At 42.2% G+C, this 24037-nt stretch overlaps 1 protein-coding gene across 1 annotated transcript in view; it reads right to left on the bottom strand.

Annotated features, from left to right (window-relative positions):
• LOC137655869 (WD repeat-containing protein 76-like) overlaps nucleotides 1-24037 on the bottom strand; it is a 476385-nt gene that overhangs the window by 4761 nt on the left and 447587 nt on the right. Inside the window, exons 9-13 of the mRNA XM_068390065.1 lie at nucleotides 20418-20528; nucleotides 17688-17803; nucleotides 16898-17001; nucleotides 8040-8111; nucleotides 6647-6765 (exon numbers count right to left, since the gene is read on the bottom strand). Of these exons, the coding sequence (XP_068246166.1) occupies nucleotides 6647-6765; nucleotides 8040-8111; nucleotides 16898-17001; nucleotides 17688-17803; nucleotides 20418-20528 (522 nt within the window). The remainder of the gene's footprint in view (nucleotides 1-6646; nucleotides 6766-8039; nucleotides 8112-16897; nucleotides 17002-17687; nucleotides 17804-20417; nucleotides 20529-24037) is intronic.

The following is a 24037-nucleotide window of genomic DNA, read 5'->3' as shown; positions in this document are numbered from 1 at the left end:
TGCTTTGCAGTTTGGTTTTTTCGCGGCCAAGGAGAGAAAAAAAATTCTTTGTGATGATTGCTTACCCAACATTAAAAATTTTATTTCTAATAGTTGGCAACAGCATTGGGATGGCCCAGAACAATGCAATACATATTAAATCAAAATTCTCATAACAACCGAATGCTTAGTAGTAGGAGATCAGCGAGTCATTGGTGAACGACGAGCAGCTGGCGATCGACGGGAAGCTGGCGAACGGCGGACAATTGGTGATCGGCAAGAAGCTGGATAATGATGGACAACCGGCGGTTGACAAGTAACAGGTGAATGACGAAAAGCTAGAGGACTACCAACAGTTGGCGAACCACAAGCTGCGGGACCTCAACGACCAGTCGCAGAATCTGGTTATTCTATGCCAGCTGATGAACCACAAATAGCTGTCAGGTGCTCAGAGGTCAGAGTGACGGCAGACAGGCGAACACCACAAGGCTGGCGAATGGCGAGTCCTGGGAGAGTCCGATAAGGCAAGCGAGGGTCATGAACCAGAAGGCCATCGGCGAGGCTGACAAGATTCGTCATAAAGACGATCTCTATGAGAGAGCTGCTCCTGAGGTGACGAATGACGAAGAGTGGGCAAGCGGCGAGATCCTGGCGAGTGATGATCCTTCGAAGAGTGAAGGAGGAGAGCCAAAGAGACATCGTTTAGTTGGAGGCAAAGAAGACCGTTTGAAGCAACGAGGAGGATCACGCATGCTGCAAGCTTGACGAGGACGGCGAAGATCTTCCTGCTCAGCAATAAAATCTCTGGAAGACCTCCGGATTGGGATCTCTAGGGGGATCTCACTCTAAGACGAGAGATGCCCACCCGCAGGAGAGGTCTGCCTCGGACTTTGCTCCTCCCCCAATGAAAGAGTCGGCTCAGCAAGGGAGGAATCGCAGTCTTCGGCAAAGGAGACAGCGGAGGTGGAAGAGGAAGGGTGGGAATCGTCAGCAGACACAGCAGACGTCACCTCAGGATCACGTAAGTCCACACTCAGCAACAATAGGGGATCCACCACCGAGGAAGTCGGTGTATGCTTCCTCTCTGCACAGAGTTGAAGGAGCTCAAAAAGCAATTTTTCGAAGGGGGAGCTGGACAAACCAAGAGATGGCCACGCCTGACATACTTCAGAAAAGGGGGGAGGGGAGAGCCCGGTGGCTAGAGGGATGCAGCACTGTCCCTCAAGAACTGGGGTTGACCTGAAGTACGCTGGTCTACACTCCTATTCGATGATTCCCTGAGGGTAACCAACCAAACAGAAGGTTTGGGGAGGAGGTCGGTGGTACAAGAAGCAGCAGCCTTGGTTTTCTTCGACTTTGAGGAAGACCCCAAACAAGAAGAATCCCTCCTGGACTTCTTCTTATGCCTTCGCCCAAATTTCTCTCTCTGGGAGGCAGACCACTCCCGGCGTTCAGGGCATGTGTTGTCCTGGTCACGTCACGAAAATCCCGCAGGAGCGGCACTCAGGTTCTGGTCAGGTCCTCATGAAAGCGGCCAAGAAGAGAGTACGCACACACACACTCAAAAGAAAAAGTAAAAAAAAGCAATTACTGTAGTTAGTAATGGCAAGTTAATAATTGGTGAGAGGTAACGTCTGTTCTCCATCCGAGCCAAAGTAAAGTGGGTTCTCAACCCAGATGAGTGAGTGCACTATATAACTACTACCCCCTTCACTAGTGGGGGGTTGGTTAATCCTTGCTAAAAATCTAATGGCTTGTCTTTCAGCTTTGCTGAAAATAATATCCTCTATAAATAGCGTTGATTTGTACATAGTGACAGAACAAAAATACTATATAAATATGACAAACTTGTAACAGTTTGTATTTTTCCTAACATACAAACCCGAACTCTTTACTATAGGAGATATTCTAGCGCGAGTTCGGACTGAGGCTTTGGAGGGGAATGCCCTTTTGGGTATTCTCTCTGGTTGACCACCAATGAAGATCTTGTATCACCAGAGCTGGAACCTCCACTGACAAGAATGGGGAATGGATCTTTTGAGGCCAATGGGTCTTCAGATGCCACTGGAGACTTCCCATTCTTGATCTTCCGCCTGGAACTAATTTTTCCAGGGAGGAAAGATAGCCCAGCATTCCCTGCCACGACTTGGCTGTAGGAGGCAGTGGAGACAGGAGTTGGGTGATGAATTGTTCCAGACTCCGAAGGGAACACCCTCCCTACCTGGGTGTTGATGGACATACCCAGATAGTTTAAGACTTGGGTTGGAATCAAACAAGACTTCTCTGCGTTTACAAGGATCCCCAGGTCCTTGCAAAGGTCTAGAAGTCTTCTCAGGTGATCCAGAGTTAGGTCCCTGGACGAGGCCAGGAGTAGCCAATCGTCTAGGTACCTTAGCAGTCGTATCCAGTGCTTGTGAGCCCACGAGGAAACGAGTTCGAAAACCCTCATAAGACCTGTGGGGCGGTCGAGAGGCCAAAGCATAGGACTTTAAACTCGAAGATTCGACCCTGAACCAGAAAGCGCAGGAATTTCCGATATGCGCAATGGATTGGCACTTGGAAATATGCGTCTTTCAAGTCCACAGATGCCATAAAGTCTCCTGGACGCACCGCTTGGATCACGGAGGCTGCTGTCTCCATTTTTAATGGAGTTTGATTCACAAACTGATTCAAGGTAGAGAGAACGATTACTGGTCTCCAACCTCCCGAGGCTTTCTCTACCAAAAAGAGGCAACTGAAAAACCCCGGGGAGGTGTTGGAGACCTCTTGTATGGCACCTTTTAGAAGCATGCTCTGGATCTCCCGAGATAAGGCTTGCTGTTTCCCGGGATCCCGAGGGACCTGGGAGGACGAGATCGGGGGGAGGAATTAGAGGAGGAGGAGAGCCTATGAAGGGGATGCGGTACCCCCAACGAAGCACCTTGATGGTCCATTGCATGGCCCCCATAGCCTTCCACCTCCTCCAACTCCCCTGCAGGCACGCCCCTACGCACTGTGAGGGGAGAGCCGTGACCCTATTTCTGTCTAGGGTTCCTTCCTCTGCCTTTAGCCTTGGGAGGAACTGACTTTCCTCTGCCCATAGGTTTGGCTATAAAAGAGGGACGGCTGAGGCTCTTGGCTGGGAGTGGAGTTGCGGTGGTATTTTTAGGTTGTGGAGTTGGCTGCTGTTGCATTGTGCAAAGGGAGGGAGCCTTTTGCATCGCGGTGTCCTGCGTCTCTTTCCTCCAAGTATCTAAGGCAGAGGAAACTGCTTGTTTAGAAAAGAGGAGAGGTTGCAGAAGGTCCGAGTTTCTCAAATCTGATTTCTCGACCTTACCAATGCTCCTATGAAGTCTGGAAACTACTGATTCCCTCCTTTTGAGGACCCAATTGCCACACATGGTTGCAGTTGTAGCAGTTAAGAAGTCCATTGTCTTTGCCCCCGCAGCTAGGACTTCCTGTAGGGACTGCATGGAGTTTTGGTTTGATAGGTCTTCGTGACTCGCTAAGTAACTGACTGTGCCTGACCACGTGTCAAACCAGGATAATGCCTCTAGAAGGGATATTGAAGCTGCTTCCATTGCCAAGGCTTCTGTGGCAGTGAAGGAGACTGGGAGAGAAGAGAGTCTCTTTGAAGAGAGTCTCTCTGGATCCCCTTGCTGTGAGGGGATCCAGGGTCAAAGGAGAAGGGTTGGCATCTCTGACCTTGTAAAAGTGCTTTTGCCTCGAAAACGGGAATTGTAGAAGTTTATGGGATCCTTGCGACTTCAAGGAACCCGTTTCCCCCAAATACTGCCTGCGAGACCTTCCTTAGACGGCCTGCAGTGTGAATAGACCAGGGAAGTTTGATTCTGGTCTTAGGGTTTGGTGGAGGACGACATAGTCTGTCTAAAGCTAGAGCGTCGGTATGTCGAGGCGACAGATGTAGATCGCTGAGGCCTGAGATATTACACATAGTTCTTAAAGCCCTCAGATAGGAGGATACTAAGTCCTTTGATGGTTGCTCTTCCGAGGAATCTTCCGGTTGCGCTAATTCCTCACGAGGAAGGGCAATAGAAGTCAGAGTGTCTGGAGGTGATGGCGAAGTAGGAGACTTCATTGCCATTGTTCCAAGGGAAGGCTGAGCGCTGGATAATGGCGCCACGAGCGCCTGACCTTGCCTGGAAGTCAATGGTCTAGGCATAGGTGACCGAATTATCGGTACTGTCTTAGTAAGATTCGTAGAGATTCCTCTTTTTGAAGGGTCTGAAGAACGAGGTAGAAGAGGTTGCATTGATCGGCAATCTGGCATTTTCCCTCTGCTCTCAACTGAGGAGAAGAAGGGTTGAACCCCTGCGTCTTCTTCCGAGGTTCTCTTGAGGCTCGTATCCCGTAACTCATTAGGGAGCAAGGGAACCGGAGCTATCCTGTCTGAAACATGAGGGCGAAGTGATTAACCCCGCGCGGATATGCCTGGAGACTTGCGCAATCGGGAGGATGAAGGACAGGAGCACTCTTTCTCTGATGATACGTAGCGACGGTGAGGAGAAGTGCTCTTTCTCCCTTTCCTAGAGCAATATGAGCTCCTCAAACTAATATGTGAAGGAGAGGGATCGCGCTCAGAGTGTGCTTTTCCCTTGTCTGCACTCCGGGCACGATTAGATGAAAAATCGTGGGAAGAGTTTCTCGAACGGGAGCGCCTATTACGCTTGGGAGAACTCTCTTGTGACGAAGAGCAAGAACGTATCGTAGCGCTCTTTTTCTTGAAGCGCCTAGACGATCCCTCACGAGAGGAAGTCGATAGTGAGGCAGAACGATGACGCAAGGAAGCGCTCTTATGTTTGTGATGAGAGCGATTATATTCTCTCAGCGAGACATTTCGTAAAGAGATAGAAGGCGAGGAAGAGCGAGAATGATGATGTCTTCTCCTATGTCGCCTGTCTCTCCGACGAGAACGTCTAGGCGAAGGAGAGCGAGCTCTCCTTTTCCTCTTCTCTCTCTCCTTCCTAGCCTCCAAGGAGGGCGAGGATGATGATGATGATGATGATGATGATGATGAGGACGAGGAGGAGGAGGAGGAGGTACTGCGATGTTTGTGCTTGCGACGTTGTAGTTTTGTAGAAGCGCAAGCGAGGTACGAAGTAGTCGCCGCTGGAGCTGAAGTTACTATATCTACTGAAACTTCTGCGAGCGCCGACTGAGGTGATGGGAGGCAGGCGAGGTCCGAAACTCCCGAGGGTTCCAAAACAGAAGGGACCTGAGGTAAAACTGTGCCCGCGAGGAACTGGTTCCACACTTCCTCCGAAGGAGAACCAGGGAGTCCAAGGGCATGCCATACCGCTCGTACATGATCTGGAATGGAAGCGGTAATAAGTCATTCCCGGTGGCGGAAAAAATTGTCTCAGTGGGAGGGGGCAACGTGATCCACCTGACCAAGGGGAATGGGGGTTAAGTCAATGTTGCCGCTCTTCCTTGACTTCCCCCCGGAGGATGGAGGTAAGGAAGAGTCTGAAGGGAGAGATCAAGAGGCCAAAGAAGAGGCCTGAGACTCCTTACCTTTCAATGGCAAACCTGGAGGTAACGAATCCTTTTTGGATTTCTTCTTCTTCCTCTTCACAAACTTTTCCCACTGAGAGGGTGACCATTCTCTACATACTTGGCAGGGGGAGCCTTCAGAGTACCTATGACCTCTGCACAAGGGGCATGGGGAATGACGATCCACCTCCGGTGGTGACATAAATGTGCCACATGATTTCAGGGGAACCCCGGGACACTTCCTCATAATAGAGGATATCACATCTAAATGAAAAAAGAAAAAGAGTTAATCAAAAACACAATAAATAAAGGCTAGTGTGCCAGTCAAACAAAAGCAGGAGCAGCGGTGTTACCACTGCGACGGCTAGAATTCGATTGAAGGTATTCAGTAGCTACCGACCGGCAGTCCCCCACCACTAACAGGTGGATAACTACCGGCCCGGTTGTTAACGACCTTGTTAAGGTTTTCTGCTGCATTTTCCAGCTCGCGCTAGAATATCTCCTATAGTAAAGAATGAGGGTTTGTATCAAGTGTAGGAACAAATAAGAAAGAAAGAGAGAGTGGGTAAGTAGGTAGGGAGCTGTTAATCTGATAATTGGCTGTCAGACTGGCAGTGCCGCACTCACATAAAACTCCAGAATCTACCAAACCTTGAACCACTTCATACTAGGGATACACTATAGTTGGTGATGGGGCTTACAGTTCACCTAACCCCGTGAAGATTATGGGTTGACTATAGAAATTTAAGGTTTATATATAATAAATAACATACTGTACATGAACTGAGAAATTTACCTACAGATAGGGAATTCAGGAAACTTAAGGGCAAAGATGAGCCTACTTTGAACAAGACTTTCAACTCGGCTAAGGTAGAATGAAAATGAGTGGAACTTCATGTATGGCGGGTGAGTACTCGAATTTACATAGCTATGTGATGAAAACCTCAAAATATCATTATACAGTTTTTCATCGTTAACTTTTTTGTCTTTTGGGGTACAGTACTAAATATTATTTAAAGGTGTGCATTTCATAAGGTTTAATAATATTTTCAAAATTAACTTATTCTATAAGGATATCCCATTTATTCATTAATCTATTTGCTGTTCCACATGAAAACCTGTGTAAACTGACCATGGGACCACCAACACTTCAATCATTTAAACTTAACCTTACCCTCCGAGGTTGTTTCATGGAGCCTACAATTATCAAATCTTCGCGGTTAGGAAAGAATCTTGCCCTGAAAGTTGTCAGCCATCGTCCTGTTTGGTTATCATGACTAATTTTCTTTGCAACTGTAAAAGATAAGAGGAAAAGATTACTTCAATGAAACTTATAGCTACTGTATGTAATATCAAAATAGGCAAATATATCTCTAGGTTGAAAAAACTGTAAGGAACTTTAGTAAATTCTTCTCCATACATGCCATTCCTATCACTAGTTCAAACAGTGTTTCATCCCAAAATTCTTTAAAAGTTCAAGGGACGTGCTGCTGCCATACGCCGTATGTAATGTAAGGTAAGATTGTAAAATTCACGGTTAAGGATTTATTTCAGAAGTAAAAATTTTGTTTTCCAACCAATCTGTAATAAAGGTATAGGCTACCAGAAAACAAAAAACTTTTAAGTTTATGTAAGATAAACCTTTGAAAATGATAACTTTATCGTTAAAAAGTTACGACCTTACAAATTTTGCTGACAAAAAAATCCTTTATTTATATTACTCCTTTCACCGTTTGCTAGTTATTCACATGGCATATGCCTTTCTATAACTAAAGGTCAAAAAATATTTATTGGACAACAATTCTATTCAAATATGCTTCAATTCTGAATTAAGCACTACTTCCATAGTAACCCTAATTACAAACTCTGTACTAATAATTCCTTTTAACAAAAGAAACCATATCTATATTATCAAGAGAAGTGTTCGCACGACGCCTATTAAAACTTATACAAAATAAAATAAATACACAGCTGATTTGGATATAACCTGTCAGTTGACCTTGTCTTAAAAGTAAAAGTAGAATCTATACAGTAAATAGATGGCTTTGAAAACTTCTTGATTTTGAGGATGCAGTAGTTTCTTCAGAGCAGTCAGGTGTGACATGAGTGGATTTGGAGGAAAATAACAATAGGACTGTTTGAGTAAATTTGTCCAGCAGATTCAAGATAAGGGTAATATGGACCTATTAAATCATCATGACATTGTGTGAAGATCTAAATTTGTTTGACATTGGACAAATAAAACGCTACTGGTGAAATAAAAATCTAAGTTGAATCACTACTGAATAACGGTATCAACCACCTCAGCTAGAGGGTCCTAAACTTTATTAAAAGAAAGAGAATTCTATCTTTCTGTTCAATGAGAGAGAGAGAGAGAGAGAGAGAGAGAGAGAGAGAGAGAGAGAGAGAGAGAGAGAGAGAGAGAGAGAGAGAGAGAGAGAGAGAGAGAGAGAGAGAGAGAGAGAGAGAGAGAGAGAGAGAGAGAGAGAGAGTGTGTGTGTGTGTGTGTGTGAGTAGTTATCCATGTCACTCTTTAAAAGTACTACAATTATGCAAAGTTTACTTACCACTTAAAGTTGTTAAATCACATGAAATTATTCGTAAGCTGTCATCCTTAGATGTTGATACCAAACGTGTTCCTGGAAATATAAAATCATATGACAGTAGCAAGTAAAATTCTGAAAAGGCAATTTTTTATTGCATCCTATCACTTTTGATTTTAACACATATCTAATCCAGTATAGTTGAGTACAGATCTAAAAGATATATTGTCCAATTTAGATGTCAATCTAGTTGCCACATCATTCCTTAAAATATGAAGAAAACGTGAGAATTTTCCATCTAACACTGTACAATTAAAAAAAAAGATAACAAAAGGTCTAAAAAATATATTCTTTTGAACTGTGTTACAACAATTTCAAGTCACAAGTGTATTAATTCTATGAAATTTTGTTTGATCTACAATATTTCTAATTTTTTAAATGCAGCCCTAAAATCTAGTGAAGATTCCAGCATTGTGACACCATCAGAAATAGCCCCCTCCCCTACCTTCCCATCACAAAGATAATATGATATTTTGCATTGAAGATTTGATTTTTGTAGAATTACTCGTATTTTGTTTATAAAAATAATTGATGATTAAAATTAAGTATAGTAAACTGCAAAGCAATGCATACAATAAAACAAGTGCTTCCAAAAATCAAAGAATATGGAAGAAAACACTAATCTTTGTCTCAGGATACTGTTTTTTTTAACATAAAACATCATGATGACCACATCAACAGCTTCATCATACATCATGAAAAACTCAAGCCTAAGTAGCCAAATTCCAATTGTTAGAGAAATAAATATGTGAAACAGATATTATCTCTTACTGATGCATCTTTGATAAAAATAAAGGAATTGGAATGCATATAGAATAAGATGAAACTTATAAAGTCAGCCCTCAATATTCATGGGTTCTATCTTCACGGATTCGGTCATTCTGGATACAGAGAAACGTATAACCTTTTAAAATAAATTCATCCATTGGCAGTTTCGTGATAAGTACTCTTGCAGCTCGATGATTTAAAGCCAACTGTGTTCCTTTGCAGCTGGCCTGCTTTGGATGGTTTTCCTCTCCACACAGCTGACTCGGCCTCACTTTCACATCGCCTCTCATAGCATGTGCATCTCCCACTTCAGTCTTTGTGCAGCATCACATTGTGATGTAAAAAATTTGTATATAATGTATGCAGTGTCTTTAATGTGATTTTAGTATAAAGTGTGATACATACATTACTCTACTCCACGAACCAACCAGTTAACACCTCAAGAGTTGCCTCATGCTTTAGAATTATTGCGTAGAACTTCGTACATCAATGGTTAGTGCTGTTGTACACTTACTTTTTCTTTCAATTTTAATTGTTAGTGTATTCATTGTGTATTAGTGCTATTGTTAAATTAACTACTGTACAGTACTGTATACAAAATACAATAGACCATACTATACAGTAATTATAGGCTGCATGTTTGAAAGTTGATTAATCAGCCAGTATTCTAGAAATTTTATTCCAGCTGTGACCAAATTGTGGAATGATCTTACTAATCAGGTGGTTGAATGGATAGAATTTCAAAAGTTCAAACTCGCACCAAATGTTTTCATGTTGAAAAGGCTGACATAAGTATGCTTTTATAGTTATATATAAATGTGTTTGAATGTTGTTACTGTTCTTAAAATATTTTATTTCAATTGTTCATTACTTCTCTTGTAGTTTACTTTTTTCCTCAACTCACTGAGCTATTTTACCCTGCTGGAGCCTATGGGCTTATAGCATCCAGCTTTTCCAACTAGGGTTGTAGCTTAGCTAGTAATAACATTAATAATACTGTAGATACTGTATACTATATCTTGGCTAATTAAGCTGTGCTGTACTTATATTGCAGTAATATACACTACAGTATCAGCAAGTGTTGCTAGACATGAACAAGTGTTTTGTTGTTGATATTCAGTATTGGTATTACTATACAGTACAGTACAACTGTGACGATGAGTTGTCTTACCAGGTTCTGTATGTACATACATATAATACTACACTTTATTAATGAATATAAAATTACTGGAGTGTGTTTTTATTGAGCTACAATACCCATACTGTGATAGACACCATGTGTAAACAGTACAGTGGGTTACCCAGTGTGTTAGTCGACCATGTGTAGGCAACGGTCAGCGAGTTGGTAGATTATGAGTTAACCCACCTTAGGGCAGCAAGCATTCATGAATTCTCAAGCTTTGATCCTATGTCAGTTACCTAAACCCTGAGAATAGGGAGTACCACCTGTATAGCCAAAACTCAGTTGCAATACATCGTGATGAGATACAGTGTAATATATGGTGGCAAGGAAATGGCATTCAAAATAATGCTTGATATGAAGCAGCAAAATTATTAAGATAAATTATTTGGAACAACTAAAAACTCTCATTTTTACTCAACATTATTTAAGAAGGTAGAAAAGTTTTATTCTAAACTTCCCTATTATTGGATATGGATTATTTGCTTAGGACCAAAGTCTGAAAAAAAATCATTCATGCTTGAATAAATTTCATTGCTAAAAACTAATTTAGTCATATTCAGTGTAGAGATTGTATTGATTCTATTCTAGGATATATTTATCTTTCATATACTTGTTTCCACCAATTTTGTCTTCTTTTGCATGGTCAGCTAATCTGATGTTGAGGGTGGCTTTCTTGGCACATTTACTGTGTTTGTGAGACAAGTCTAATTTGTCTTTGTGGTATTCTTTCAAGTAAAATACCATTGCTAATTCTTCTTTTTGGTATACTTTTAAGAGACCAGTGCCAATTCTTCTTTTTGGTATTTTTTAAGTAAGAGACCAGTGCTAATTCTTCTTTTTGGTATTCTTTTATATAAGAGACCAGTGCTAATTCTTTGTTTTTGTACTCTTTTAAGTAAGAGACCAGTGCTAATTCTTTTTTTTGGTATTATTTTATGTAAGAGCCCAGTGCTAATTCTTCTTTTTGGTATTCCTTTAAGTAAGAGACCAGTGATAATTCTTCTTTTGAGAAACACATTAGGTCTGTTTCTTCATCAATTGCACAAAAAATTGGCTTATTGAGAAAGTCTCTTAAGATTTTTGGTGATCAATCTATTCTGAAGAAGTTTTTTAAATTTTTCATTTTACCTTGTTTCGAGTAATAATGATAATAATAATAATAATATTCTTTCAAGTAAGACTAGTGCTAATTCATCTTTGTGGTATTCTTATAAGCGAGACACCACTGCTAAATTGTCCTTGTGGGGTTATTATAAGGGGGAGACAAGTGCTCATTTGTCTTAATGGCATTCTTATAAGCGAGAGACCAGTGTTAATTTGTCTTTGTGGTATTCTTGTAAGTGAAAGACCAGTGCTAATATGTCTTCGTGGTATTCTTATAAAAAACCAGTGCTAATTTGTCTCTGTGGACAAAATCAAAGAGATGGAGCTGGGGGGAGAAGACTGCTCCCCGCACTCTAGTTTTGTGGTGTTTGAATGTGCGTGGATGTAGTACGATAGAGAGTAAAAGATGTGAGATTGGAAGTATGTTTAGAAGTAGAAGGATGGATGTATTGGCCTTGTGTGAGACAAAGATGAAAGGAAAGGGTGAAGTGATGTTTGGTGAAATGTCTGGTAGAGTGTCTGGGATTGAAAGGGGAAGACCGAGAGAGGGTGTGGCTTTATTGCTGAGTGAATGGATGACAGGTAAAGTAGTGGAATGGAAGGAGATATCATCTAGGTTAATGTGGGTAAGGGTTAGGTTGGGTAGGGAATGTTGGGCGTTTGTCAGTGCGTATGGACCAGGTAGTGAGAAAAGTGAAGAAGAGGGAAATGAGTTCTGGAATGAATTAACTAGGTGTGTAGAAGGACTGGGTAGAAGGAATTATTTAGTTGTCATGGGTGACTTAAATGCTAGAGTGGGCGCTGGAGTGGTAGAAGGTGTCATTGGGAAGTATGGCGTACCAGGTGAAAATGAGAGTGGTGAGAGACTGGTAGATATGTGTGTTGAACAAGAGATGGTAATAAGTGCTAGCTTTTTTAAAAAGAAAGATAAAAATAAGTATACATGGGTAAGAGTGGCAAATGGAAGAGTAGTAGAAAGGGCATTAATGGATTATGTGTTGATAACTAAAAGAATGTTTGGAAGATTGAAAGACGTGCACGTGTTTAGGGGTATGGCTAACGTTATGTCTGATCATTTTTTGGTGGAAGGAAAATTAGTTGTAGCAAAAGAGTGGGGGAATAGAGTAGGTGGATGTAAAAGGGAGCTTGTGAGGGTTGAAGAGCTAATAAAACCGGGGGTAAAAAGTAAATATCAGGAAAGGTTGAAAATGGCATATGATGAGGTGAGAGTAAGAGAAACTGGTAATTTAGAGGAGGAGTGGAAGTCAGAAAAAGAAAATTTTGTTGGGATTGCAAGTGATGTATGTGGCAAGAAGGTTGTTGGAGGCAGCATGAGGAAGGGCAGTGAATGGTGGAATGAAGGAGTGAAGGTAAAAGTGGAAGAGAAAAAGAGGGCTTTTGAAGAATGGCTGCAGAGTAATAGTATAGAGAAGTATGAAAAATATAGAGAGAAAAATGTGGAAGAAAAGCGCAAGGTACGTGAGGCAAAGAGGGCAGCTGACCTGAGGTGGGGTCAGGGACTGGGTCACGCAAGGTACGTGAGGCAAAGAGGGCAGCTGACCTGAGGTGGGGTCAGGGACTGGGTCAGTCATATGAAGAGAATAAGAAGTTTTGGAAAGAAGTGAAGAGAGTAAGGAAGGCTGGCGCAAGAATTGAAGAGACAGTGAAAGATGGAAATGGAAGGTTGTTAAAAGGAGAGGAGGCAAGGAAAAGGTGAACAGAATATTTTGAAAGTTTGCTGAATGTTGAGGATAATAGGGAGGCAGATATAATTGCTGTTCCAGGTGTTGAGGTGCCAGTGATGGGAGATGAGAATGAGAGAGAGATTACAATAGAGGAAGTGAGGAGAGCACTAGATGAAACGAGAGTAGGAAAAGCATCTGGTATGGATGGTGTGAAAGCTGAGATGTTGAAGGAAGGGGGTGTGACTGTACTTGAATGGTTGGTGAGATTGTTTAATATGTGTTTTGTGTTGTCAATGGTACCAGTAGATTGGGTTTGTGCATGTATTGTACCACTATATAAGGGTAAGGGAGATGTGCATGAGTGTTGTAATTCAAGAGGTATTAGTTTGTTGAGTGTAGTTGGAAAAGTGTATGGTAGAGTAATGATTAATAGGATTAAGGATAAAACAGAGAATGCAATCTTGGAAGTACAGGGTGGTTTTACAAGAGGAAGGGGTTGTATGAATCAGATTCTTACAGTTAGGCAGATATGCGAGAAATATTTAGCAAAAGGTAAGGAGGTGTATGTTGCGTTTATGGATCTGGAGAAAGCATATGATAGAGTTGATAGGGAAGCAATGTGGAATGTGATGAGGTTATATGGAGTTGGTGGAAGGTTGTTGCAAGCAGTGAAAAGTTTCTACAAAGGTAGTAAAGCATGTGTTAGAATAGGAAATGAAGTGAGCGATTGGTTTCCGGTGAGAGTGGGGCTGAGACAGGGATGTGTGATGTCGCCGTGGTTGTTTAACTTGTATGTTGATGGAGTGGTGAGAGAGGTGAATGCTCGAGTGCTTGGACGAGGATTAAAACTGGTAGGCGAGAATGATCATGAATGGGAGGTAAATCAGTTTTTGTTTGCGGATGATACTGTACTGGTAGCAGACACAGAAGAGAAGCTTGACCGACTAGTGACAGAATTTGGAAGGGTGTGAGAGAGAAGGAAGTTGAGAGTTAATGTGGGTAAGAGTAAGGTTATGAGATGTACGAGAAGGGAAGGTGGTGCAAGGTTGAATGTCATGTTGAATGGAGAGTTACTTGAGGAGGTAGATCAGTTTAAGTACTTGGGGTCTGTTGTTGCAGCAAATGGTGGAGTGGAAGCAGATGTACGTCAGAGAGTGAATGAAGGTTGCAAAGTGTTGGGGGCAGTTAAGGGAGTACTGTAGTAAAAAATAGAGGGTTGGGCATGAATGTAAAGAGAGTTCTATATGAGAAAGTGATTGTACCAACTGTGATGTATGGATCAGAGTTGTGGGGAATGAAAGTGATGGAGAGACAGAAATTGAATGTGTTTGAGATGAAGTGTTTAAGGAGTATGGCTGGTGTATCTCGAGTAGATAGGGTTAGGAACGAAGTGGTGACGGTGAGAACGGGTGTAAGAAATGAGTTAGCGGCTAGAGTGGATATGAATGTGTTGAGGTGGTTTGGCCATGTTGAGAGAATGGAAAATGGCTGTCTGCTAAAGAAGGTGATGAATGCAAGAGTTGATGGGAGAAGTACAAGAGGAAGGCCAAGGTTTGGGTGGATGGATGGTGTGAAGAAAGCTCTGGGTGATAGGAGGATAGATGTGAGAGAGGCAAGAGAGCGTGCCAGAAATAGGAATGAATGGCGAGCGATTGTGACGCAGTTCCGGTAGGCCCTGCCGCTTCCTCCAGTGCCTGAGATGACCGTGGAGGTAGCAGCAGTAGGGAATTCAGCATTATGAAGCTTCATCTGTGGTGGATAATGTGGGAGGTTGGGCTGTGGCACCCTAGCAGTACCAGCTGAACTCGCCTGAGTCCCTGGTTAGGCTGGAGGAACGTAGAGAGTAGAGGTCCCCTTTTTGTTTTGTTTCATTGTTGATGTCGGCTACCCCCCAAAATTGGGGGAAGTGCCTTTGGTATATGTACGTATGTAAAATACTTGGAAAGCTTCCGATATTACATTAGAGATTTACTAGTAAGTGTAGAATTATCATGACATTATTCATGATTTTGATATTCCTATGAATAATCAAATTTATAAGAAGTCCCTGGAATTCCATAAAGCAATGCTTATGGGTATTTATTCGGTATCATATTATACCACATAAAAAACGGGCCTTGACAGAAAAGACAAGGAACCATTATTTTACTTTATGATTTTATCCATCTTAGGCTTACTCTTCCCGTTATATAACCGAGGATGCTGTGCTGTATTTGGTCTTATGCAATTCCATGATAGTATGTCTTTAAGTGAGGGCAAACTCATGCTTATGTAAGTTTGTGAAATGTGAATGTACTACTGAAAGGACAAGACAGAATCAAATTATGCGTTACCAAATACAATATTGCACAGCAATATCCCTGTCTGTCGGTTCGACATATGTCAATTCCTTATTTGTGTTGCTCATCCTTATGTATTAAATGCAAATATATAATACCTGTTAAGCCATTTTACCCAACATTACACTGGTATCTACATTGTACAATATGGATGAAGTGCTGTACTTGTACAGTAGTATATTTCACATGGAAGCTTATTGATACACGTATCTAATTTTTATAAAATGATAGCAGGTTGGAAGTACTTTTTCATATTCAGTATGTATACACTTTAGGGATTATGAAAATCCATTTGTAAGGCATATCCTATCTATATAAAGAATCGACATGTCACTTGGAATCAATTAACGATATAGGGCTGGGTATTAGTGCAGAGTACAGTACTCAGTTATACAAGACAGAGAGTAAGTTGAGACTAATGCTGGTATACAGATGAATTTCCAAGCCCTTAAGTAATAATGGCTTTATATTTTTCTTTTTCATGTTATACAATTGTATATGGTTTCCTGTATTTGATGTTATATAACTAAAAACAATACAGTATTATTTTTGTCTTTTCTCTCAAGACTGGCTGATACAAAACTTTTCTGGTTATATCAGAAAAGAGGGTCTGGGAGTGTCATCAAGTGTTCAGCAATTATTTGTGGTTATTAAGCAAATGTTGGTGCTTCTATTGTCTAACCCCAGCAAATGGTAAGTTCTTACTATAGAATAGATTTAAGGTACCCTGACATTTTTTTAATATCTGAACAAGTACAGCATTCAGAAGATCTGTATACATCAAACTGCTGGACCCTGCCTAAATTTCACATTGTTATGAGGGTCTACATTTTTCATTAACAATTCATTTACGTAGCATCTAATACAAAAACATAGATTTGAAAACATGGGACATACTTTGTAAAGTCTGAACCAAGTCCTGTATAAAACATTAGTAAGAAAAACATACCAAAATACCTCCACGCAAAAGATGAAAACTGACTAAACTAACAAACGACATCAATAAAGGTTTAAAGGCCACTCATGAATGGCAGAGGCAAGGGACGGACACATTGCCTTAGTAAGCAGGAAAATTCCCCAGAAATTGACAATTTATACGTATAAACAGCATCCAAGGCCCCTCTCCACCCAAGGGAGGGCCAGGTAATGGCTTCTGATGAATCAGTAAGTAGACCTATAGGCTCCTCCCCCAAACCCCAACCCTTAGCTCACAAAGATGGTGAGAATACAGACACTAAAGGAAGTAACAAGTTTGTGTGGGACTCTAACCCCAGTCTGGCAATCACCAAGCAGGGATGATACCAATAGGCCATTAATAAGCATGAAAAGTACTACATAAGCTGGTTCTACTGTACCACCAAGGGCAGTTTCAGTACCAGTCTAACTCATGATACTATTCTAGATAGTCCCTGGAAGGAAAGACCACAGGGGTTGATAGAGAGAAAAGTTTTAATTTTTAGTTTAAGGTCGAGGAGCTTGGACTTTATAGATATTAATATTATGACTCACAGATAAGTTTCATTGACACAAAGAAAAAAAAAAAAAAAAAAAAATGGAGTGCTGCTTATACTGTAACTTAAAGAGAGATCGGTTAAAACTAAGTCATTAAGCACTGTATCGGTATAATTATAAATTTGCAAATACACACAAAAAAAAATTAAGACTAAAGAATTCCTAAAACTAACTGTTCCGCCCCAAAATAACAAAATTCAAATTTGTTAAGGTAAGCCATAGTTTACTAACCTGTCACAGGTGAGAACTCCAGTCCTGATACTACCTTTGCATGTACCACTTCAGAAATGGGATGGTTTTTCTTGTGTTTTCTCAGATCCCATAATCTTACACTTCTGTATAAAAAAAAATTAAATGAAAAAAACATTAAAACATTTTCAAATATATCTGTTACAACTACTGTACAGGAAGAAGAGTTGAATCTTTGGAACTGAAGTACTGTACCTGGTTATGCAAAGCAGGATTTGTTTACCTAAAGAAGATACGATACTTATCAATAAAAAATATATAAAAATAACAAATTTTAAATAGAGCACTAAATTAAATACACAATGCTTACTGAATTGTTTACTGATTGAGAAACAATCACAATGCTATAAAAATGTATAAAAAGTAAAAACTCAACTTCAGTGGTAGTAAAGTAAGACAAAATAAAGAAGACCATCAGCAATACAAGATCAAAAGAAAATGAAGATATGGAGTAAATGATAAATGGGAGTTCCTTTACTGGTAGAATTGGTATCATAGCATATTTTAACCTTTATGCCAAAATAAATTAACCACTGAGGTCTTCTATGCCTATCTGGCATACAATGGATATAACAGATTTGTCTATTGTAAGAACACCTATGTTTTTGAATGATAAATAAATTAGTCTTAAAAAATTCTGAGGTGATAGCTTGTGATACAAATCAAAATTGAACCATCAATATTAAACTCTAGAGCTGCATATGAGTATATTGTTATTTTTAAAAATTTCAATTATTACTTATGGATTTTAGAACCTTGTGCCTAAACTTACCCTTGTGAAGCTGTGGCAAAGTAATGATTCTGTGTTGGATGGACTGTTACAACTTTTACAGACTTATCATGGACATCATAGCTCTTTGACGTCCCAGGTAAGTCCCGCAAATCACACTATCAATAAATATAATTTCTATTAGCAAAGGAAATAAAATGTGACAGGAATAAGAATATCGGATATTTTTGTCATTCTGAGATGATGAAATTATTTTACGATGTGAATTTGTATGACAAATATGACAAATTTGGAAGTAATTTGTATTTTTCCAAACGATGTTAAATATTAATAGGGGCATTACTTTTGGCAAAGCTGAAAGGAGGAGCCATTAAAATTTTGTGAGGGTTAACTACCCATCTCGCTAGTTAGTGGGGGGGGAAGCAAGCTACCCCTCTCACTCATACACCTATGACTGTTTCACTTTGCTTAGAGTTAGGACTTCAAGGAGGATAGGGTTGGCAGGTAAGTTTGTATAAATAGCTAAAGGTTTGTATTGTTAGGAAAAATACAAATTTTTTCCAAATTTGTCATTTGTTCCGTAACTGGAATACAAACCCATGCTATTTATAGAGGTGACTCACCCATTAGGAGAGTGAAAGTCGCAGCCAATCTGGCTTTTGGGCTTTACCAGGTTTTCCTTTTCTTATGTACGTTAGTGCAAAAAAAAGGAGACCCTAACACCTCACTGTAAACCTTGCTACGCAAGGTCTGCAGGCTACGCAAGCTGTGTGTCGAGTTACTAGCAATGTGACTATCGGGATACAAGTTATTCTGAGTCCATAGGAAATAACTGAGTTGACCAAGACTTTCCCCATACCACCTCGCTAGGGTATGGGGAAGTAACAGTATTGACCCAATACTAGGTACACAAGGGAGTTATGGTTTCCCTGCAGCTAACGTGGGGGAAACGGCTGACGCGTTGGAGAGTGTTGGTAAAGAAGCGGTTGCTGACACGTAGGTGATCGTTGATGTGGTGATCGTCGACGCTTGGGCAAACGCTGACGAGCAGTCGGTGCTGGGATATCCGTTGGCGCCCTACGAGAAGATGGACGATGCGTTACTGAAACACGGGCAGGAGAACGCCGTTCTGACGCGATGAGTTGCTTAGGTGAACAGTGAGAACAGTGCGTGGGAGCACGGCATGTTAGTGATCAGCGGTCGGAAGGAGAACGATGGTCATGAGAATCAAGATGAGCAGGCGATTGACGAGTGGTAGGTTGACGAGCAGCTGTACAGGAACCAGGAGACTAATCAGGAGAGAAACGAGCAGGTCAGTGAGTAAGCAATCGGCGAGCAGTCGAACAAAGATAAGGCGACGGGATGTGCCCGTTGAAAGGGCGAACATTCTCAGAAAAGGATCGCCTCTAGTGAGGAGTCACGAACTGAAGTTCGGTGACTAGCATCAGAGTCCTTGGAGAGGGTGAAGGTCCGAAGGCAGTTGAAGGTCGGGAATGAAGTGAAGCAGGACAAGACGGCTCCTCCGAAGAGGAGAGCTGCTATGACGAGGCCGATGAACCAAAGAAGCATCTCTTCATCGATGGTGAAAGAACACCTCTAAGGTGGAGAGGAGGACGAGCACTTCAGGGTCTACGACCATGATGATGACCCATAGAGCCTGATGGATCAGCAAGCTGATCAACAGCAGCAGCAGCAGTACTCCAAAGAGGGATCTCTATGAGTGAGCTTCCTCGGGAGGGAGAAACACTCGTAGGAAACATGCCTGGGACTTAGCCTGCCACCCCCCCCCCCACACACACACACAAGGATGGTCAGCATAAGGGGAAGCGCAGTCTTTGGTTTTGGCGGAAGAAGCAGATAAAGCAAGAGTCACCTGGCAGGGCAGAAGAAGTATCCTCAGACAGAACGACATCGATGAGAGCCAAAGGGTCTACCTCCAATGCCGATGAATGCTGCAAACCAGCACCCAGTACAACAGCTGCAGCATAGCCTCCTTAGAGGGAGGACCGGGCAAATCCAAGGACAGCCAAACTAGTAAGAGAGGAGACAGTGACAAGGACCCCCGGGGGAGAGGCAGGGGCCACTTTGCTAGGGGAAGCGACGCAGTCTCTCGAGGACCGTGGTTGTCCAAAAGTCCAAAAGTGAAATGGCTTGCACTACTGCTCAACGGTCCCCCAGACAAGACTGTATGAACAGGAGCTTTGGAGGAAGATCAAGAAGCGGAAGAAGCCCTGGGTTTCTTCTGCTTTGAAGTACAGACACCTTTGAAGGAGAAGAATCCCGTTTTGACTTTTTACGCCGGCGCCCGAAACTTTCCCACTGGGAAGCAGAACACTTCCGGCATTCGTTACACTCGTTAGACTCACTACAACGTTGCCCCCTGCAGACTGCACTAAGGCTGTGAAGATCAGTGTCCTCCGCGAACATAAAGGTATCGTAAGTGCAGCCCTCAGGACCAGGACGGGTACGCATGGCCGCAGAAAGGCGCCAATGCATACACACTGTAAAGAAAAAGACAAAAAGATGGATGGCAGTCCAAAAATGCGAGGAGGAAGAGCGGTAACATCCGTTTTCCATTTGAGCCAAAAGCAAAGTGAAGCATAGTCACAGGTGTGTGAGTGGCAGGGCAGCTAGCTACCCCACTAACTAGTGGGATGTGTAGTTAACCCTCGCTCAATTTTAATGGCTCGTCCTTTCAGCTTTGCCAGATGTAATACACCAATAAATAGCGTAGGTTTGTATTCCAGTTACGGAAGACACAGCAATACTAACATGAACTACATATCCATCACTCCCACCGACCAAAAAAGAATTTTCATCTCGATGGGCATGCCATGAAATCCAACGACGTCCAGTTTCTTCAGGCTTACAGAGGCTATACACCTACAAAAGATGAAAAAGCTGTGCAAGAAAACTGTACCACAAAAAATGGTATTTTTATTTTAAAATAAATTTTTAGATATACTTACCTGGTAGTTACATATATAAAGCTTAATCCCGCGTTTCGTCGCGCGCACGGCAGAAATTCAAATTTCGCGGCAATCACCGTCAGGTGAGCAGGTGGTCATACGTGAGTGCTCTCTCTCAGTAGGTAACTGGAACCATTCCCAACATTCCTCATAAATTTCATGCCTCTGTTTTCAGAGGGGAGGAGGGAGGGCCCTTTTATATATGTAACTACAAGGTAAGTATATTTAAAAATTTATTTTAAAATAAAAATACCATTTTTAAATATGTAACTTCCCTGGTAGTTACATACATATAGCTGATTGACACCATTGGTGGCAGGTTAGAAAACCTCATCCCGTCGGGAATTCGTATGATTATTAATAGCTACAAATTAGTAATACCAATAATCTGGTTCTTACCTGATAAGGAAGCTGGCTTCATAGTTATCCTGTCTCATTTGCCTGCATTCCTTAAGAGACTCAGCTATCCACCCAGAGGAGGGTCCTCGACCTTAGCGTGGCTAGACCACTACCCTTGCTATCCTGTCATAGCCATGAACAATGATTCTGACCAGCTACTCAAAAACAAAAAACATACACCATAAAAACTAACTTGACTTGCGTCCCAGACTGTGGAAGGCTGCAACAACCTTCACAGACAACCTGTGATACCAAGTACAAGAAAAAAGGCAAGGGTATATAATAAAAAAGGTTATAGGGAAGAGGAAGTAGTCCCTTCTCCAACTACGACGCCGGAGGTAACATACGGACCCAGGGAGCAACAATCTTCATATTGGGTCTGGACATCTTTAAGATAACAGTCTGCGAAGATTGATTTACTTTGCCAAAAAGTAGCCTCCAAAATTGACTTCATTGACTTATTGTGCTTATAAGCCATAGAAGTCGCTACAGCTCTAACCTCATGTGATTTACCTTAAGGATTGGAAAACTTCTTTCCTCACAATTCTGGTGAGCTTCCCTTATCAAATCCTTAATAAAAAATGACAGGGCATTCTTTGATAGAGGCAAAGAGGGCTTTTTAACTGAGCACCAGAGGTTGTCTGCTTGTCCTCTCAGGTTTTTGGATGCTTGAAGATAAAATTTCAGAGCTCTCACTGGACAAAGGCCTCTCTCCTTCTCCCGTCAAACTAAGTGAGATAGCCCTGGATTGGTAAAGGATTTGGGCCAAGGTCGAGAAGGATTCTTGTTCTTGGCGAGAAAGCCTAGCTGAAGGGAGCAATCCACATTGTCGCCATTAAAGCCCACCTTCTTGCTGATGGCTTATAACTCTCTTACTCTTTTGGCTGTAGCCATCGCAACTAGGAATAGATTATTTTGGTAAGATCCTTCCAAGAAGTCTTGTCAAGAGGTTCAAACCTGCTTGAGGTTAAAAAGGCCAGGACTACATCCAAGTTCCAAGAGGGGGTTGGGTTGTCCTTTCTCTTAGTGGTCTCAAAAGATCTAATGAGATCCGAGAGATCCTTGTTACCTAACACGTCAATGTGTCTGACGAAAAACGGAGGCTAGCATGCTGCGGTAACCCTTGATGGTAGGTACAGCCAACTTATCTTTCACTCGCAAATGCAACAGAAAGTCTGCTATTTGGGCTATAGAGGTACTGGTAGAGGAAAAATTGCTAGTCCTGCACCATTCTCAAAACACGTCCCACTTAGATTGGTAAACCCTAATAGTGGACGTCCTCCTAGCTCTCACAATAGCTCGTGCAGCTTCCCTTGAAAAACCCCTTCGCTCTTGCCAACTTTTCGATAGTCGAAAGGCAGTCAGATTGAGAGCGGGGAGATTCTGATGGTACCTCTCTATGTGTGACTGTTTCAGTAGATCGCTCTGACTTGGTAACGTTCTGGGGATATCTACTAGCCACTCCATTACTTCTGCAACCCAAGGTCTCGTGGGCCAAAACAGAACTATCAGAGTCATGCGGGCGTAGTGAGACTCCCTGAACTTTTTCAGGACTCTGTCCAGGATTTTGAATGGTGGAAAAGCGTACACGTTTAGTCCTTCCCAGTCCATGAGAAAAGCGTCCACCGCAGCTGCTTCCTGGTCTGGGACTGGTGAGCAATAAACTGGTAACCTCTTTGTCATCTGTGTAGTGAAGAGGTCTATAGAGGGTTGTCCCCACGGCATTCAAAGGCTGGTGCACACCTCGTGATGTAGGGTCCACTCTGTAGAGAGAACTTGTCTTCCTCAGCTGAGAAGATCCGCCCTGACGTTCTTTTTCCCTTCTATGAAGCGAGTTATCAGGGTTATGTCCCTCGCTTTCGCCCACAGTAGGAGATCTCTCACAGCCTCGTAAAGTGAGTCTGTACGAGTGCCTCCCTGCTTCTTGATGTAGGCCAACTCTGTGGTGTTGTCTGCATTGACCTGAACTAATTTTCCCTGGACTTCCTCCTGAAAGTGTATTAGTGCTAGGTGAATGGCCACTAGCTCCTTGATGTTTATGTGGCATTCCCTCTGAGACTCTTCCCACAGACCCAATATCTCGGCCTTCCCCAGTGTTGCACCCCACCCCATGTCTGAGGCATCTGAATACAACACTAGGTCAGGGTTCCTCTGATGAAGTTAGAGGCCTTCCAGGAGTTTGTTGGCATTGTCCCACCAACTCAAGTGATTCCTGATCCCCAGAGGAATCGGAATCCACTTTTCTAGACCTTGACCTCTCGTCCAATATTTTGAAGGATGGAATTGAAGAGGAAGTAAATGAAGTCTTCCCAGGGATACAAACTGCTCAATCGACGAGAGGGTACCCAGCAGATTCATCCATTCTCTTACCGAGCAGGACCGTATGTCTTGTAAGTGTCGCACCTTTTCTGGGCAATCTAGAATGCGTTTCGGGGCTGGAGAAACCCGAAAAACCACTGACTGAATCCTCATCCCCAGGTAGATGATGTTTTGCGAGAGTGTCACTTGAGATTTGGCCAAGTTTACCACCAGACCTAGCTGTTACATCAAGGACACTAATTTGAAGACCCTCCAGACACTTTTCTTGCGACCTGGCTCTGAGTAGCCAATCGTCCAGGTACACTGATATCCGTACTCCCTTCAGATGTAGCCAGCGAGCCACGTTGGCAACCACTCGGGTGAAAACGTAGGGAGCCATGCTCAGTCCAAAACAGAGTGCTTTGAACTGATAAGTAGTCTCTTGGAACACGAATCTGAGAAATTATCTGTAGTTCGGGTGTATTGGGATGTGGAAATACGCGTTCTGCAGATCTAATGACACCATCCAGTCTCCCTGTCTGGTGCCTGCTAGGACTGATGCAGAAGTCTCCATGGCAAATTTGACTTTGCTTACGAACTTGTTCAGAGGACTTACGTCCAGAACAGGTCTCCATTCCCCCAGAGTTCTTCGGAACTAGAAAAAGTTTGTTATAAAAACCCTCCGAAGAGGTGTCCTCTACTACTTCTATGGCTGCTTTCGACAGC

The sequence above is a fragment of the Palaemon carinicauda genome, chromosome 16 (assembly GCF_036898095.1).
Source record: "Palaemon carinicauda isolate YSFRI2023 chromosome 16, ASM3689809v2, whole genome shotgun sequence".
Taxonomy (NCBI): Eukaryota; Metazoa; Arthropoda; class Malacostraca; order Decapoda; family Palaemonidae; genus Palaemon; species Palaemon carinicauda.
The sequence above is the reverse complement of the archived record's forward strand: the minus strand, read 5'-3'. Positions and strand labels throughout refer to the sequence as shown.